Below are 16,461 nucleotides of genomic sequence, written 5' to 3'. Positions count from 1 at the left end.
GACTTTCAATGATTGACTTCACCTCCCTAAGCCTCAGTTTTCTTATTTCTGAACTGGAGATATATAGTATACCTGCCTTATAGAGTTTGGGGGATTATTAAATAAGGTAACATTTATGAGGCACATAGCACAGAATACTATATTTATCCATGTATAAGATACTCCCATGTATAAGACACACCTTAATTTGGGGGTCTGAATTTTGGGGGAAAAAATGATTACATAAAGTTAATAAACTCAAGTTTTATTCATCATAAAATTCATACAATCCCTCATCACTGTCAAAACTCCCATCCATTAGCTTGTCCTCATCTGTGTCTGATGACGAATCACTGTCTTCAACAATGAGCGCAAAAACATGCGAGAAAAAGCAGGAAATGCAAGTAAAAATATCTACAACCACTGTATAAGACGCACCCAGTTTTTAGACCCCAAAATTTTCCCAAAAATTGGTGTCTTATACATGGGGAAATACGGTAAGGGCTCAAGAATGCCAGTCAGCACTAGTAGTAAAGTCCATCATGAGACACCCCGCCCCCCCATGCATACTCATCAATATCTGGGAAATTCTTCCCCTGACAGCTCTCATACCTCATGTAGTCCTCAATGGAGAAGTAAGGACTTTGCACTAATACCCCATTTCCCCAGCCCCCCAACAGGTCCCCCCACATACCACCAGGGCGTCTGGGAGGTTGTGCTCCACTGTGAAGGTGATGACTGCAGGGACGATGTCCAGCGCGCTGAGCTCCAGGGTGGCAGTGCTGATGGCATCGGGATCACGGGCCCACCTGGCCTGGAAGAACACAGCCACTTTCCTCACGAGAAGGCCCGAGCGCACACGTTTGAATACATGTCTTGCCACAAATCTCATGGCGTCCCCAAGTTTCCTGCCGCCTGATGACCTTTCTAGGGGGATTTTCCTGATGGCCTGCAGGAGCGCAGCCTTCCCCCTGTAGTCTGAGAAACGAATCAGGTAGTCCACTTTGTTGTTGTACGAAACGACAGCCACTCGGGCACCCGTTGGGCAGTTACTGTCACTTATTTCCATCTTCATTAACAGAGACAATAAAATGTCCCTCATCCTCTCAAAATTCAACTCAGAGACGTCACTTGACATGTCCAAGGCGAAGACCACTTCAGTCGGGAACAATGGGCATTTTGAAACACCTTGACACATGGATACACAGATTTAAGATTTTCTGCAACGCCTCTAACAAGTAAGAATTTGAGTGAGCAAGAAGAAATGTTATTATTTACCTGCTGAACAAGCTGGACCAGAAATTATTTTGGAAAGAAAAGAAGACATTGTTAGTTTACACAGTCAGTAATAAGTTTTCCATGTGAGTGCTTCAAAATGAAAACCCATCTCTTCTGCGAAATTCAAGCAATGACCTCCTCCAAGTCCTGCCTGAGCATGGCAGAGACCTCTAATTGCTCTCCTATGTTCATTCTCCATTTTTCTATAGTAAGAGAACCCCAATCGCTGGCTGGGCATATGGCTGCCTGGAACACACCACCTTTCCCAGTGGAGTAGCCCTCTTATAAGTTTCAGATAACAGAATAAGAAAGATGGTAGGTACAACTTCATAAAAGAATTTTTCTTTTCTTTTTTCTTTTCTTCTTGCCAACTGAAGCTTCATAGACTCTCAGACCATGATGTGATTTGGGAAACAATCGCAGGGCAAGAAAATATAAAGAGCCTGCACCCCTTGGAGCTCCGTATTAACCTAGACTGGCTGCTCCCTGGCTTTGATCTGAGAAATACGCTCACGTCACCACTATTGAGCACTGAAGTCACAAGTACTGAACTGAAATCTAATTAAATACACCAAGCTATTCTGAAGCCATATATATAATAATAAATATACATATATACTATGTATAAGTAAATATATGTGCAAGTGATATATTTGTATGGAAAATGTTAGAAAACAAAAAAAAATTTTAATTACCCTTAATTCACCCTAAATTCCATAACTTGGAGCTTAAGATATGTCCTTCATCTGGATCGTTTTTCACTTAGTATATGATGGACGTCTATTTTTTAGAGTAATATCATCTGTCCTACGATGTAGATGTCTCATGGTGTTCTCCACCAACATCCCTTTGTGATGAGCATACTTGTGCATGTCTCTGTGTATATTTGCCCAGCTGTAGCCCTTATAAATCCTTACCATTATGGCGTTTGATATGTCTTGTCTAACTGCACTTCAGAAAGTCTGTACCGATTGACAGTCCTCCCAGCAATGAGTACTTTTCTACATTTCTCAAATTTGGATTGTGGTGTTTTGGTCATTTAAAAAATGTTTTCTAATTTGGGCAACAAAAATAGCACCTCGTTTGGATCTGTATTCTTTCACTTCTCATGAGGTCCAACATTCTCATAGGTTTGTTGTTCATGTGTGTGTTTTCTTCTCTGAATCCTCCCTTCAAGGCTTTTGCCCATTTTCAATCTAAAAGAGTTTTCTTTATGTTTATATGTAGCAAGTCTGAAATAGTTATATTTGGATGAATCATCTGATGAAGATGATTGAGTCACGATTTTACATATTTTAACACGATAGAGTAAGAAACTTAGGTTTTTTGTTTGGGTCCATTGCTTATATTGCATTTTTCCCATTTTTTTGTTTGCTTTTCAATATAGAGGAGTTTTCACTTTTATTATAATCAACTCTGAAACTCTTTTCCTTTGTGGTCAACGTTATGGTATTATTCTTTATGATTTCTAGGAAATAGAGTTCTATAATCTCCCTGAGCAGCAACTGGCTGGGAATGAACAGAACATGGAAGAATTACATAGAGCAAAAGGGGCAAAATGATTGCGGAGAAAACCCAAGCTCCCAGACTAAACAATTTGCCAAGTCAGTGTACTCTCCCTATCTCCAGTAAGCGGAGAGATGTATTTATTATAGTATGCAAATATCCTGGAATACACTGAAGACAATAGAGCAATTATAGTCAGAGAATGTAATGATTTATGATCTGATGATTTATAATTTCATTTTTTAGAACATAAAGGTAAATAAAGTAGGTCACATTTCTTATTAAAAGCTCACCGTTGCTCCGTCCTGTTTAAATGGATGAGATTAAAAGAACCAAGCTGCTCTTTGCCTGTTTTGGGATAAGTAGCACCAAGAGGCAGACATGCAGGAGAGCAATTACCATGGCATCTCATGGGGTTCCATACTGTACAGTGGGACTTTTATCCACCATTGAGATGACATGCCCTTTGACCGCTTCATTTCTAAGACCACATCGAAGAAGCTTACTTACCCAAGGGGGGACTGAGCTAAGTATGTTCATTTACAGGAGCTTTTCACGATGGACAGTGGCACCTCCCAAACCTCAGTTGAATCTACAGTGGCTTATGTCCCCAACCCATGATTCATCTCCATTTCACACCACTGGCTCCTTTTGAGCCTTTCCCAAACCACTTACGGCAGTTTTCTCGTGTGAAATTGATGATTTCACAAGGCTGTTTAGAAAGATGGAGAAAGACAGAAAAAGGGAAAAACTATTTAATTTGAAGTCTATTTCTTCCTCACCCTAGGGACTTAGAAATGTCATATGGATATTATCAGTGCCTGTCTGAAGCTTTTTAAGCTATAACAGAAAACCCAAAAATTTTTATAGCATATAAAACTATCCAGCAGTTCTATTTTTGAATCCAGTGGATTTTTTTTATTTAGAAATTAAATTTAATGGGGTGACGTTGATTAATAAGAATGCATAGGTTTCAGGTAAACATCTCTATAGCATTTGAATTGTTGATTACATTGTGTGCCCACCACCCAAAGTCAAATCTTTCCATCACCATATATATGTCCCTCTTTAATCTCCTCCACCCCCAACTCCCTCCCCTGGTAACCACATCACTTTTATCTGTGTCCATGAGTCTCAGTTTTATGTCCCACCTATGTGTGAAATCATACAGTTCTTAGCTTTTTCTGATTAACTTATTTCACATAGTATAATGTTCTCATAATATAGTGCCCTTATTATTAGAGATAGGTAGATAAGGAGAATTTTTTTTTATCTGCCTCACAAAAGAATGGAATCAAATCTGATTTTGGAGAAGTTCAAATCCAAGAATCTCAGCACAGAAGGCAGGGAAATGTCTTCACTTTTTGGATCTCTTTATTAGCAATTCCCGGGACACTACTTTAGATTCAAATGACTGCCAAGACAGGTACTCCTGGCACTTCCCCTAGAATTCTGCTCTGTTCCTGTGATCCTTCCTCTCTGTTCTGTTCCTGTGATCCTTCCTCTCTGTTCTGTTCTTCCCTTCCTCTCTGTTCTGTTCTTCCCTTCCTCTCTGTTCTGTTCTTCCCTTCACCCCATCACTTCCTACTCCACAGTTGTCCCCACTTTCTCCCCCCACCACAAAAGTACTTTTGTACTTGGAAGATGAAAAACTATCATAACTTTCGAGATAAGGTGTGCCATGAGACACAAAGGCCTGCACTGCGCTGTGTGTTGGCTTAATAAACACTTTATCAGCAATTTTTGACCTTGACATAGAGGCAGACTGCCTAGGGGAGTGGCCTCAGTCTTTCCTTTCACGTCAACTAGTATGTTACTCAAAAACATCCATATCCCTCCAGGATTTAAAATATTATTCTAGTTTTTTTTATTTGATTTAGTTCAAACATTTCCAAGTAAAGTCTGTAAACTTAAAGTACTAACAGAATTTGTAAGAGGTAAAACTAAAGAATCTTTATAGATTTCTGTTTTATCAAATGGAAAGCTTTGTGTTATGAAAAGAATAAAGTTTAAGCATTAAAATCTTCACCTACCATCATATCTGCCAAGCCTTTGGGGCCCTTGACGCCCTGGAAAGAACGGAAACAGATTTAAAATGCAGTATTGTCAGGTCTAATATATTATCATCCTGAGTTGGCAAGAGATTCTGATAACGTTTACCACAGTACATGGGCCACCTTCGGACCTTCACTCCTGGCCTTGGAGTTCTGTCTGACCCCTTAAGGAAGGAGGTCAGAGTGCCTGGAAGATATGTCCCAGACCTTGGAGTCCAGGATGCCCAGTTAGATGGCACATAACTTTTAGAAGATCGGGTCACTTTGAGATGAAGCCATAGGTTAGTATAAAATTCAGGAAAAGGGCCATTCAAGATCTCAGGACCATTCATAGGTGGTTCTAAAGTAGAACCCAGTCCTCCCCCACCTTTTCCCTCCAGCCACCTATCACCACCCTATCGCTGCCCTAGAACTGAACAAAACCTCCCTGGGTCCTTCAGAACATACATATGAATGTCATATTTTTTTCAGTATTTCCTTCTAGTTTTGACATAAATGTTGTTGCTCATCTTATTTACATTTATAAACTCATTCTCCAGTGTGTATCATGTATTGTTTTATGTATTTAGACAGATTCATATATCTCCAGCCACTCTAATATCTTCCCCATCTTCAAGTAAAACACTTATATAGAATTAAAATACTGTGTAAGGACTTGAAGTGAATGGAAAGCAAATCTAGCCTATTCCCTATATAGATCCTCTTGTCTGTCCCAAATGTTCATTTCTTCTTAGAGATACCTCTTAGCAAATCTTTATTTATTTTTACACAAAGGTTGAAAATAAGAAAAAGGAGAAGAGTTTATATTACCCATGGTCCTGGAGGGCCTTGGTCACCTGGAGTTCCAACAAATCCTGGAAAGCCAGCATTACCCTAAAAATGACCAAACCGAAGGAGTAAGCTCCACCCCCACACCTTGAATATAGCTTGATTAAAGCCTTCACTTTGAGACATCAAGTTGTCATTATATCTAAGGTAGAATGAGTCTGCTATAGGCCAGTTAGTTTATGAACTGTGATCAGTGGAGTGAGACACAGATAGTAGAAAGAGAAGGGGTCTCTTTATGGGAACTATCTAAATTCCCTCCTACGTACCTAATTCCAGCCAACATGTATACATACACACAAACACACACTTCCAAACAGCCTTAAAGGACGTCATATTCAGTTGAGCCTCCAAGTCATATAATTAAAAGAATGCATAAAGTATTCATTGAGGGGGCTGTCATCAAGAGAAAAGAAAAGCTTCTCCATCACCTTCTGGTCTTCAGTGTAGAAGAAAAGGTATATGCTAATCATGAATTCACTGCTTATCTTGCAGGGATTTGAACTGACACAACCTTATCTGCATGTCATTGATGTTTTACCTTTTTTTTTTTTAAACAAAGAGATAAGTGTAACTTAGCAGGGCAGTGTTGGCCAGCAGCAAGCCAAGTTAGGCATAGACCAAATTTTTCTTTATGTTCTTGCCAGTGTATGAAAATATCAATATCAGTTATTGAGTTCCTAGAAAATATACATTCTAGCCCTGGCTAGATAACTTCGTTGTTTAGAGAATTGTCCCGAAGCACAGAGGTTGACAGTTCAATTTCTGGTCAGGGCACATACAGGAACAGATCAGTGTTCCTGTCTCTCTCTCTCTCTCTCCACTCCTCTCTCTCTAAAAATCAATAAATAAAAATTAATATATATATACACACACCCATTCTCTTTCTCTTCCTCTTCACTGAACACTGGTCCATGTTCTTTTCCCAGAAGGCCTTGCCCTCTATTGTCTATCAGCTAAACACTACCAAGATAGATAACCACAAGGTTGGTCTTTCCAAAAAACAGCTGCCAGTGATTATGGCTCTTCAAGATCAAATCTTCAGAACCTGAAGCAATAGTCTTTTAATAGCAGACTGTATAAAGCTCAGTGAAAACGTAACTCAAAGTCTACCAAGATGGCAGCCACATTCTTGAGAGTGTAGTCCTAAAAAAGCTAAGAGAAAGGTAAGGCTTGGAAGAATCTCAGTAAAATGGCAATGTTTGCTCTGCAGCTAAAACAATACCTTCCCAAATGATATCTAGACTTACCAAAGACAGAGGTCCCTCCAAACTTATCTCTGACAAGGTTAATGTTGCATAACCAAAACTCCAACTTGGATTTTCTGTTGTTATGGTTTGGGGAGCTACATTTGCATTCAGAAGATAAAAGAGAATGGGATTAAGTGGGGAGTGAGATAGCCCCTAGGCAGGTGTGAGATGTGCCTGCCTGAGGAGGACATGGGCTTCCTGCTAAGAAGTTCACTAATCCAATGGAAATATGCCCCTATGAGTGGAGTGTTGTGATGTAGGCCTTTATAGATCTTGGGAAATTCCTTTGATTCTTACCCTCTTCCCTCTGATTCCCTTTGTCCCCTTCTCTCCTCGGTGGCCCTGGTCACCATCTTCTCCCTTAATAGAATCAAAAGCAAAACCTTGGGTGTAAAGAGAAGTGACTTTAAACAAATGACACGTGCTACATCCCAGTTGCCAGGCCCTCTTACCTTTGCTCCAGGATAGCCAGGAAATCCAGGTTCACCCTAGTGTCAGAAATGAGACAAGGTCTTGTTTAATGTCATGTAATTAGGGTTTTTTTTTTAGCATTCCTCAGGAAAAAAGAAGAAACTATAATTTGAGAGAAAAGAAACAAAACAGGTGCCAGAAAAAAACAATAATATCAAAAGTTATCTTGAACTTTATGGCCAAGTGGCCATATTTTATTTCCATAATTTATTGTAAAACAACTTGCAGATAATTTTTACAAATTCTTTCCCCTCCTTTATATACTGTGTAATGAAATCGTTTTCTTAAGCATTTTTACCTATCAGTTTAAATAACCAGAGGTGTGATGCAATGGAAGCCAAAGGAAAGGGCATCAAGTTGACTATTGGGAAGCAGGTCTTTATTGTCAGATTATAGGCACAGTACAAGCAATTATTCATTCAGCAAATAGTTATTTAGCACTTACTATGTGCCAGGCACTTCTCTAAGCACCAGGAATTCAGCAGTGAACAGAACAAAGACCATTACTATCATGGACTTACCTGCTAGTGAGAAAGAAATATATAATGCTTCAGGGAGAGATAAATGTTATTGCAGAAAAGGGCTTAGGGTGAAGAATGACATGGGTGGATGAGAGTAAGAGGTAACTATTTTATATTAGGTGGTCAGACAAAGCCTTTTGGTAAAAGGGCATTTGGGCAAAGACTAGCCCGACCTGAAGAAACAAGCCAAGCAGACATCTGGGAGAAGAGCATTCCAGGCAGAGGGAAGAACATGTAAAATCCCTGAGGCAGGAGTATAAATGTGTGTCGTGTTTGAAGAACACTGAAGCAGGATGAGGTTGGGGTGGGGAGTGCAGGAGGAGATAAAGGCTGAGAGTTCACAGAGGAGCTAGATTGCATAGCCTCTTATAGCCCGTGTGAACGGTGGGGTTAATTCTGAATGGTATCAGGAGCCACAGCTGGGCTTTATGTAAAGGAGTGACATGGTCTGACTATGTGTTTAAAGGAAGGCTCTCGCTGCCACATAAAGAACTAACTAAATGGGGCAGTGGCGGGAGCTGATGGACCAGCTAGATGGCTATTGCAGTAATTCAAGGGGATAATCACGTTGGCTTGGCCCAGAGACGGGCAGTGGTTGTGGTGAGAAGTGATGAAATGCTGGATATATTTTAAAGGTAGACTTCACCATTTTTTGTTGCTGGATTAAATGTAGGGGGTTAGGGGGAAAAAAACTTATTAAAGATGGTACAAGTGTCTGTCTTAAGCAACTGGCAGGACAGAGTGTCCTCTTCTGAGATGGGGAAGGTTGGAGGAGGAGCAGGATGTCCGCAGAGGAAGCTGTGACTCCTTGGCTATTGGATGATATTAAAGAATTATTGTTGATTCTTAGATGTGATCACAGTATTATGGGAACCATATTTTTAAAGAGTATTTTAGAGATGAAACTTGAAATATTTATGCATAAAGTATTTTATATCTGAGATTTGCTTCAAAATAATTAGTGAGGAGATAAGTGGGTGGGGGTAGAAATGAAACAAAACAAAATTAATCAAGGGTTTTGCATTGTTTGAGCAAGGTGATGGATTCACAGAAGGGGAGGAGTTGTTATTAAATGTCTTTCCACTTGCATATATGTTTGAATTTTTCCATGATAAAAGATTTACAAACAAAAGAAGAAGAAAAATGTTATTTTGGGACATGCCAATTTCGAGATGCCTATTAGATAACCAAGCAGAAACATTTGGAGTTTAAGAGATTGGTCCAAGTTGAAGAAATAAACTGGAGATCACAGGATAGATGGTAGTTGATGCAATGGGACTGGATAAGGTCACCTAAGGAGTGAATAAAGAGGGGAAAATATAGGATAGAGCCCTGAGACTTCCAATATTTAGAAGTCAAGATCATTTTCAGAAGATCCAGCAAAGGAGACTGAGAAAGAGCAGCCAGTGAAAACCAGGAACGTGGGGTGTTCGGGAAGACGAGAGAGGAAAGGTTTCAAGAACAAGCCCATGATCATCTTTGTCAAATCCTTCTGAGACATGGAGTATGATGATGGCAAAGAACTGATCATTGGATTTTGCACCATGGGTTTTACCCAGTGGTGGGATTCAGCCAGTTCTCACCGGCTCAGCAGAACCGATACCTAATTTTTTGTTGAGTTCTGCAAAGTGCTGGTTAAAATGGCACTTGTAATCAGGTTTCTCTCTAAGATGGGCTCCTGGGCAGCCACCCAATATAAAACTCACAAATTTACATTCCTTACTGTTTTTTAACATTCATTTGTGCAACAGTGTATTCTAAGCACCCGTAGTGATGTTCATTCTGTCCATAGGTGAAAAATAATTCCAAGAAAAGATGCCAATCAAGAAGCAATATGGAAATATCTTAAATAACAGTTTTATTGTTTTTTGGTCAGGTATTATTTAACATTTTTTCATTAATATTTTAAAACTCATAGCATAATCTAGTTTTGTATATCTCTTTTATTGTTCTTATTTAAGTATGTATTAAATGCTGAAATAATAAACTACCTTTCAGTATATCATTTTTTTATACTTAAAATGATCATTAGGGCCGAGAACCTGTTGTTAAGTTATTTGAGTCCCACCACTGGTAGCACCTCAACTAAAGCGGATGTAGTTGAATGCGAGAGCGACGGGTGGAGGCTCAGCCGTCATGAGTTAGAGGGAACCAGAGGAAAGAAAGTGGAGCCTCTCAACCCTGGAACAACTGACATGTGACACCTAATGGTTCTTTGTTGTGGGGAGCTGTCCTGTGGATTGCAGAATGAAAAACAGTATCTCTAGTCTCTACTACCTAGATGCCTATAGCATTCCCTCCCCCAGCTGTGACAACTAAAACACCTGCAGACATTGCCAAATGTCCCCTGGAGGGTTAAATCACCCCTGAGTGGGAGCCATGGGCTAGACCTATTCCTTCAAGGAGTTGCCAGAGAGAATAGGGCAGTGAAAGTATGTACTTAAGTAAAAGTTTTTAGTTTGAAGGGTTTTTAGATAAGAGATAGCCTCACCTCTTTTTGTCTCGGGAATGATCTACAGAGAGAAGAAGGTATGAAACATCACCCAGAGAAGAGGAGAGTGAACGGACTAGGAAAATGTAGTCTGCTGGCCAAGAGGCAGTAGGTTGTTTACAGTGAGACCATTATGACTCAGGAAAGGAAAATTTCATGCAAATTGGGCTGAACCTGCATAATCCACGTTGTTAAGTGTACCACAGTAAGTGTGCTCAGCTTAGGGTTGGTACATGGCTCAAAACATGAACATTTTAATTCTCTGCAATGCAAACTCTCCCCTGGAGAAGAAAGAGTTACTGGCCAGGATGGGGCTCCAATGAACTAGCTTCCAGGTTCAGCTCTGTCTCTAACTAGCTACATGGCCACAGGCAAGTTACTGCACTTTCCTGAGTTTCCTTTGTAAACCGACAAGGCTAAACTAGATAATCACGAGATCCCACACTGTCTATCATTCCATAGATATTTACTAAGCAATCACTACGTTTGGGGCTCAGTAAAATGGCAGAGGTGTAATCCAGCAGCCATAAGATAAATAAGAGAATTACAGAGAAGCTAGCCCAACATCCTGACATTGTTAAGTACCTGAACATCACTAAACATCCCAGTAACTCCTTATTTCATGAAGCAATAAATGTAACTTGCAAACTAAGCATGAAGAATAGCTGCAGCTATTGACATTCGATTTTCTCAACAAGATTCATGTGACTTCTATGCTTCAAAACCTCTGTCAATAACCCATTAACTGACTACATATTAAAATACCAGCTCCTTATGGGAGTGGATATATTTAAATATACTTATTGAGCTCCTACACTGTGCCAGGCACTGTGCCAGGCTCTGTGCCAGCAATACAAAAGTGAGTAAGATGCAATCCTGCTATCACATTCACAAACTGGGAGGTAGGCCAATATGCAGGAATACATTATAACCTCAATGGAAAGGGGCTACTGTAGAAATATGAACAACGTGCTTTGGGAACATAGCATACAGGACATCAAATTCTGTCTTCTACAGGGAGAAGTTGATATCTGTGCTGGTTTTAGAAAATGACTTAAAAATGTCCAAAGGAGGGAGATGAGGAAGGATACCCCAAATAGAGGCAAGAGTACGTGCAAAGGCAAGGAGTTGGGAAAGAGCCTGGAGTGTACAGAACTGGAGTAGGACTATCCGCTGTAGGTAGAATACCTACCTCTGATGAGGTCAGGGGTTTGATTTCTAAATAAGAGGGTGACAAAATCAGCTGTTATGTTTTAAGGAGGGTTCTCTGGCAGGGCAGCTACAACATGTCATAAACAGCATGCAGAAACCATTCCTGGCATGCCACTTGGGTAATAACTCTTATTCTAGTGAAATAAAACAAGAGCTATAGTCTTTAGTTCAGAATACTCTGTAAGGTAACTCTCACCTTTGTTCCTTTTCTTCCTGGAGGTCCATATCCATCGGGGCCAAAAAAACCCTAAGAAAATGACACAAGGTGAATTGTAGGGTGATCCAGTTCAACACTTGGTTGCCGATATTATCTGAACCCTTGGAAAAATCAGCAGTGCAAGTAGGTGGAAGGCAGAAGGGGCTTGATGGATGTTTATCCCAGCTTTATAGGATAAACACTAGATTAACTTTAAAGGATAAGAAAACAATAGGTCTTAAAGGTTTTAAGGACCATGATATAAATTTTTTGTATTCTTTTTCATTTTTCACCCTTTTCTTCAGCAAGATTCTGTACCTCAGCAAGATGATACTATGGGTGTAGGAAGCCCAATATTCTCCTTGGGAAAACTCACTTTCCTTGTAGGCTAAAGGAACAATGGAACAAGTTCCAGATTTGGTATATCTCTAGGGATAAAGACAGAATTTGAAGGAGGGGGGTAGGAATAGAGGCAATGTAGCTTAGTGAATGAGCTTATAGGGTATAAACACAGACAGACCTGAACTTTTATTCCATTTCGAACACTGGTTGTACTAGTGGCCTTAGGAAAGTTATTCAACCTCTCTAAGCTTCAGTTTCCTCATCTGTTAAGTGAGGATAATAATACCATCTATCTAGTATGATTAGAAGATTAAGTGAGATTATTAATAGAAAGCACTTAGCACGATACCAGGCACAGAGAAAGTACTTTGCAAGTAGTTATTCTTCTGTTGCTGATGGCGGCAGTGATAGTGATGATGTTAGCAAGGGAGTTGTGATGGTTGTGATGTTGATGATGGTGATGATGTTAGACATAGTGTTGGTGGAAGTGGAGGCAGTGCTGATGATAATAATTATAAGAATGTTGATGATATTACTGGGGTCTTAGCATCTGTACATATAGACAATGAGCTTCCTAGAATACAGAGTGAATTCAGAATCTTTTAGGCACTTTGTGCTGAATGGACAAAGACTGCACCTAAATCAAGTACATGTACTAAGAAGAAAAATTTTAAGCCACAAAGATCACTCTTATGACTAAGAAGAAAAATTTGAAATATTAGAAAATAAGATAAAGAATATTGTCAAAAATGAATTATCTGATGGGCAAGGGTATTACTCCAGCTTCTCTCTGCTGAAGGACATGCAGAGCCTACAGTATCTGCAACCCCAAAGACCCAAACTGTGTATTTTTGGAGATATTCAAAACCCTCCGACGTTCCTGAAATGACAACTTCAAGAAAGGCATTGCTCCCAGTTTTGTCTGTTCCAAAGAGGTCAATAGGAACAAGCTTTGCATTATTTCATATCAAGACAGGTTAATAAAGTCCAACAGTTTTAACTTCATCATCTAAATTGTGTGTCGAGGTAAAACATGATTTGCCCTACATTTCATTTGATAGTAATCTTGTTCTCTTTTTCCCCTTTGTCACATTTAAGTTTAAGATTCTTAGACTGTCTTTTATTTTCTCTCCTTGCTAACAAATGCAATTTCTGTGTAAAACAGAAGCAGGTCTTTCCTACTGCTAATGAGAGAAATCTCAGAAATATGAGTTGCAGGAAAGACAACATTACTCTGCATCATAAAGCTCATTTCAATAAGGCGCTGAATTGAAAAGAACCATAAAATAACTAACTTGCTTTTACGTTCAGAGCAATGACTAAGCCTAGCCCTGTCTTTAGAAGTACTATCTATTGAAGTAAACCTTTTATGATCTTTGGTCTTCAAAGATTATTTCTATGTTTTGGGTAATCCATGCCCTTAAAAGTTTGCATCTCTGATTATTTCCCTGAAAAAATGTTCCATTGAGCATCTCAGTATTCCTTAAAAGACTTAAGTGCTTATGAAACATCTTTGTCAAACAAAAGAGATACAAGCATTTCCCTCGTGAACAACATGTGAAAAGACAAAATCAAGCTTGAGACATCTTTAGATTTTTTATTTATATGAGGAGTTTAAGGATCTTTGACTCTTTAGAATTACAATAGCTTTAGTGATTATGTCATATTTGTTACCCCAAATAGTCATCATGAATATTAGAATTTTATGTGAAATAAGAGCAAATAATAAGCAAGAAATTCAATGAAGAGTCTAAAACAGGGAAACTAGACTTACAGGTTGCCCTCTTGGTCCTTGTTGACCCCGTGGGCCTCTTTCTCCTATAACACCATGCTCTCCCTTTTATAATAAAAGATAAAGATGAAATTAATTTTGTCCCATGATTCCATACAATTTCATATAATTTTTCTTAGAAATTTATTCTTTTCTAGCCCTGCTGACATCATCCTACAGTCTAAGGTAAATATCTTCCTCTAGACTTTTGTTAAATATAAAAAACTAAAAATATATTTTAAATTTTGGTATTGAAAATTAGCAAAACCAGGTATGCAACATCAGTTACGGAATTTTACATTGCTATGTTTTTTTCTAGGTATGAGTGTGTGAATATGCATTTATGGTGAATGTATATTTTTATCTATTGATGTCTTTGTCTACTGATACATATGACCATTTAGTCATCTTTCTATTTGTCTGTCATTATGTCTTTTTTTCTCTGTATCCATCTATCCATCTCTAAGGTATCTACCACATCAGAAACTCATGCTGGAAACGATTCAGATTGGAAAACTCAAGTTGCATTCAAGGAAGAGCATAGTCTCTGACATTTACCTTCATTCCTCTTGGTCCGGGTTTTCCTTTTGAACCCCTTGGTCCCAGAAGCCCAGGATTCCCCTGCAACAAGACCATGACCAAAGTCACCTAACAGCCACAAAGTTAACTACCTGACACTCTTATTATTATTGATATGGTCTGGAACTGGTAATATGATCATAAATCACCTTTAATACAATAATTTTATTTTCCAACATAGAAAATACATAATACACACATTTAACCTCTGGCTTGGGGGGTGGGTTGGGGGAGCAAGGTGCTCTGTTCAAGAGGCCACATCTACTACATACCAAAAACTGAAGGAATTATCTGACTACTAGAGGACAGAACACCATTTGATTAAAAGATCAGGAAGACAAATGCCTAAACTTTTACCCTTACCAAATAGAAAATATTATCAAATGAGGATGAAAATAATACAATCAGTTATGGGGTTAGAATTTTCCTGATCAAGAGAGAGAACGAGGACAGAACTAGGGCTTAGGTATCCTGGAGCTGCTATTTTGAACCTCTAGATACTCTTATCCCTGACTTATATCACACTGCTTAGGTTTAAGTTATCTCAAATGCTCTCTTCCTTAGGAAACCACTTCAGTCATCTGCCTCAATCTGGTCTGAACCTTCTACGAACCGCCAGGATATTAGATAGGTTGTAGAACAAGCACTAGAAAGACTGAAGTTAGGAACCAGTTCAGCCTCTTACTACCCAGATGACAAGTAATTTAATCCTCATCTATAAAATTAAGATAGTAATGCTTATTACCAATTATTACTAGTAATGCTTAACCACTTATTCCCCCTTTATACTACTTTTTTCTTGCACCATAGATTAAGCATGAGCTTGTGTTACACACCCCTGAGGCTCAAACCCAATTTCATTGATCACAATATCCCCACATTATACTTAGAGTAGAAGGGGACACACACTTGATGATCAATGTCTACTGCAAATTAGCCATTTCTAGAAATTCCTGATACCCACAGATCCCAGAACAAACAGTGTGGTTTTTATGTTATTTGTCCAGGAACACTCAGGTGTGAGCACTGGCCATTGTTAATGAGCAGCTGTGTTGCAACTTTTAGTTTTCCAAACCTACCCGAGCACCCAGGGAGCCCTTCTGTCCAGAAGTTCCTGGTGGTCCTTGCCTTCCTCTTGGTCCCTGGTCCATAGAGAAAGTGAAAATTCAACCAATTTTTACAGAGCTACAGAATTCTTTTCCATGTAACCACAAAATCATCTTGGATGCTCATGGAAGCACAATTAAGGCGCCCATCACCATCTTGTTTATTCCGCTTTAATCAATTAGCATCCACAGTCTGCAGCGCCCCCAGCACACTCAGTCCAAACTCATCCCATTGGAAGCACAGGCTCTGAGTTCTCGGCGTCTGTATTTTTAACCATCTCTCCAGGCGAATCTGATGAGTACTAAAGTTTGAGAACATGCTTTTACATTTTAATTCACCCAACTTATTTTAAATCTTAAAATGGGAATGAGAGAAGCTGAAAAGATAGTGATCCCCTTTGAAAAGCCAACCTTTACCATATATATATAATATATATGGCTAAATAAGAAATCACATTCTGACTTTATCAAGAACCAAAGTACACTTAAGCGGCCTCATCTCAGTGGGCACATTGTTGTCGAGTTGCTATTTTTTCCCCACTCTATTTTACTTTACTGATTTCTGACACTTTAATTTTGTCTAGCTTTTCTGAGAAATGTTTCCCTATCAGAAGCATTGATCATGGCTTCTATACTCCTGCATGAGATATTGAATCATCTCTGTGGGTATTGAATCATACCCACATGCCAGTGGGAAGTGAGAATTAAGGAGAGGTTTTATTGATTATCTTGCTCATGGCTCACCAGACCACCTGCTCCCCTTGTGCTCAGCAGTATAATAAAGTGAATATATAAAGGAGACTGCCAAGACATAATACTTGTGGGAGGTCCAAATTTGAATTAAGCTAGTGAGCAAAAGAAAAGGCAAAAATACATCTCT

At 39.1% G+C, this 16,461-nt stretch overlaps 1 protein-coding gene across 1 annotated transcript in view; it reads right to left on the bottom strand.

The window, feature by feature from the left end:
- Positions 1 to 16,461, bottom strand: part of LOC136382012 (collagen alpha-4(VI) chain-like) — a 121,580-nt gene that overhangs the window by 21,485 nt on the left and 83,634 nt on the right. Inside the window, exons 23-33 of the mRNA XM_066350804.1 lie at positions 15,555 to 15,617; positions 14,455 to 14,517; positions 13,900 to 13,962; positions 11,784 to 11,834; positions 7,345 to 7,380; positions 7,190 to 7,252; positions 5,628 to 5,690; positions 4,797 to 4,832; positions 3,439 to 3,475; positions 1,258 to 1,269; positions 674 to 1,167 (exon numbers count right to left, since the gene is read on the bottom strand). Coding sequence (XP_066206901.1) covers positions 674 to 1,167; positions 1,258 to 1,269; positions 3,439 to 3,475; positions 4,797 to 4,832; positions 5,628 to 5,690; positions 7,190 to 7,252; positions 7,345 to 7,380; positions 11,784 to 11,834; positions 13,900 to 13,962; positions 14,455 to 14,517; positions 15,555 to 15,617 — 981 coding nt within the window. The remainder of the gene's footprint in view (positions 1 to 673; positions 1,168 to 1,257; positions 1,270 to 3,438; positions 3,476 to 4,796; positions 4,833 to 5,627; positions 5,691 to 7,189; positions 7,253 to 7,344; positions 7,381 to 11,783; positions 11,835 to 13,899; positions 13,963 to 14,454; positions 14,518 to 15,554; positions 15,618 to 16,461) is intronic.

This window comes from Saccopteryx leptura, chromosome 10 (genome assembly GCF_036850995.1).
Source record: "Saccopteryx leptura isolate mSacLep1 chromosome 10, mSacLep1_pri_phased_curated, whole genome shotgun sequence".
NCBI lineage: Eukaryota > Metazoa > Chordata > Mammalia > Chiroptera > Emballonuridae > Saccopteryx > Saccopteryx leptura.
This window is presented reverse-complemented; position numbering and strand designations above follow the sequence as displayed.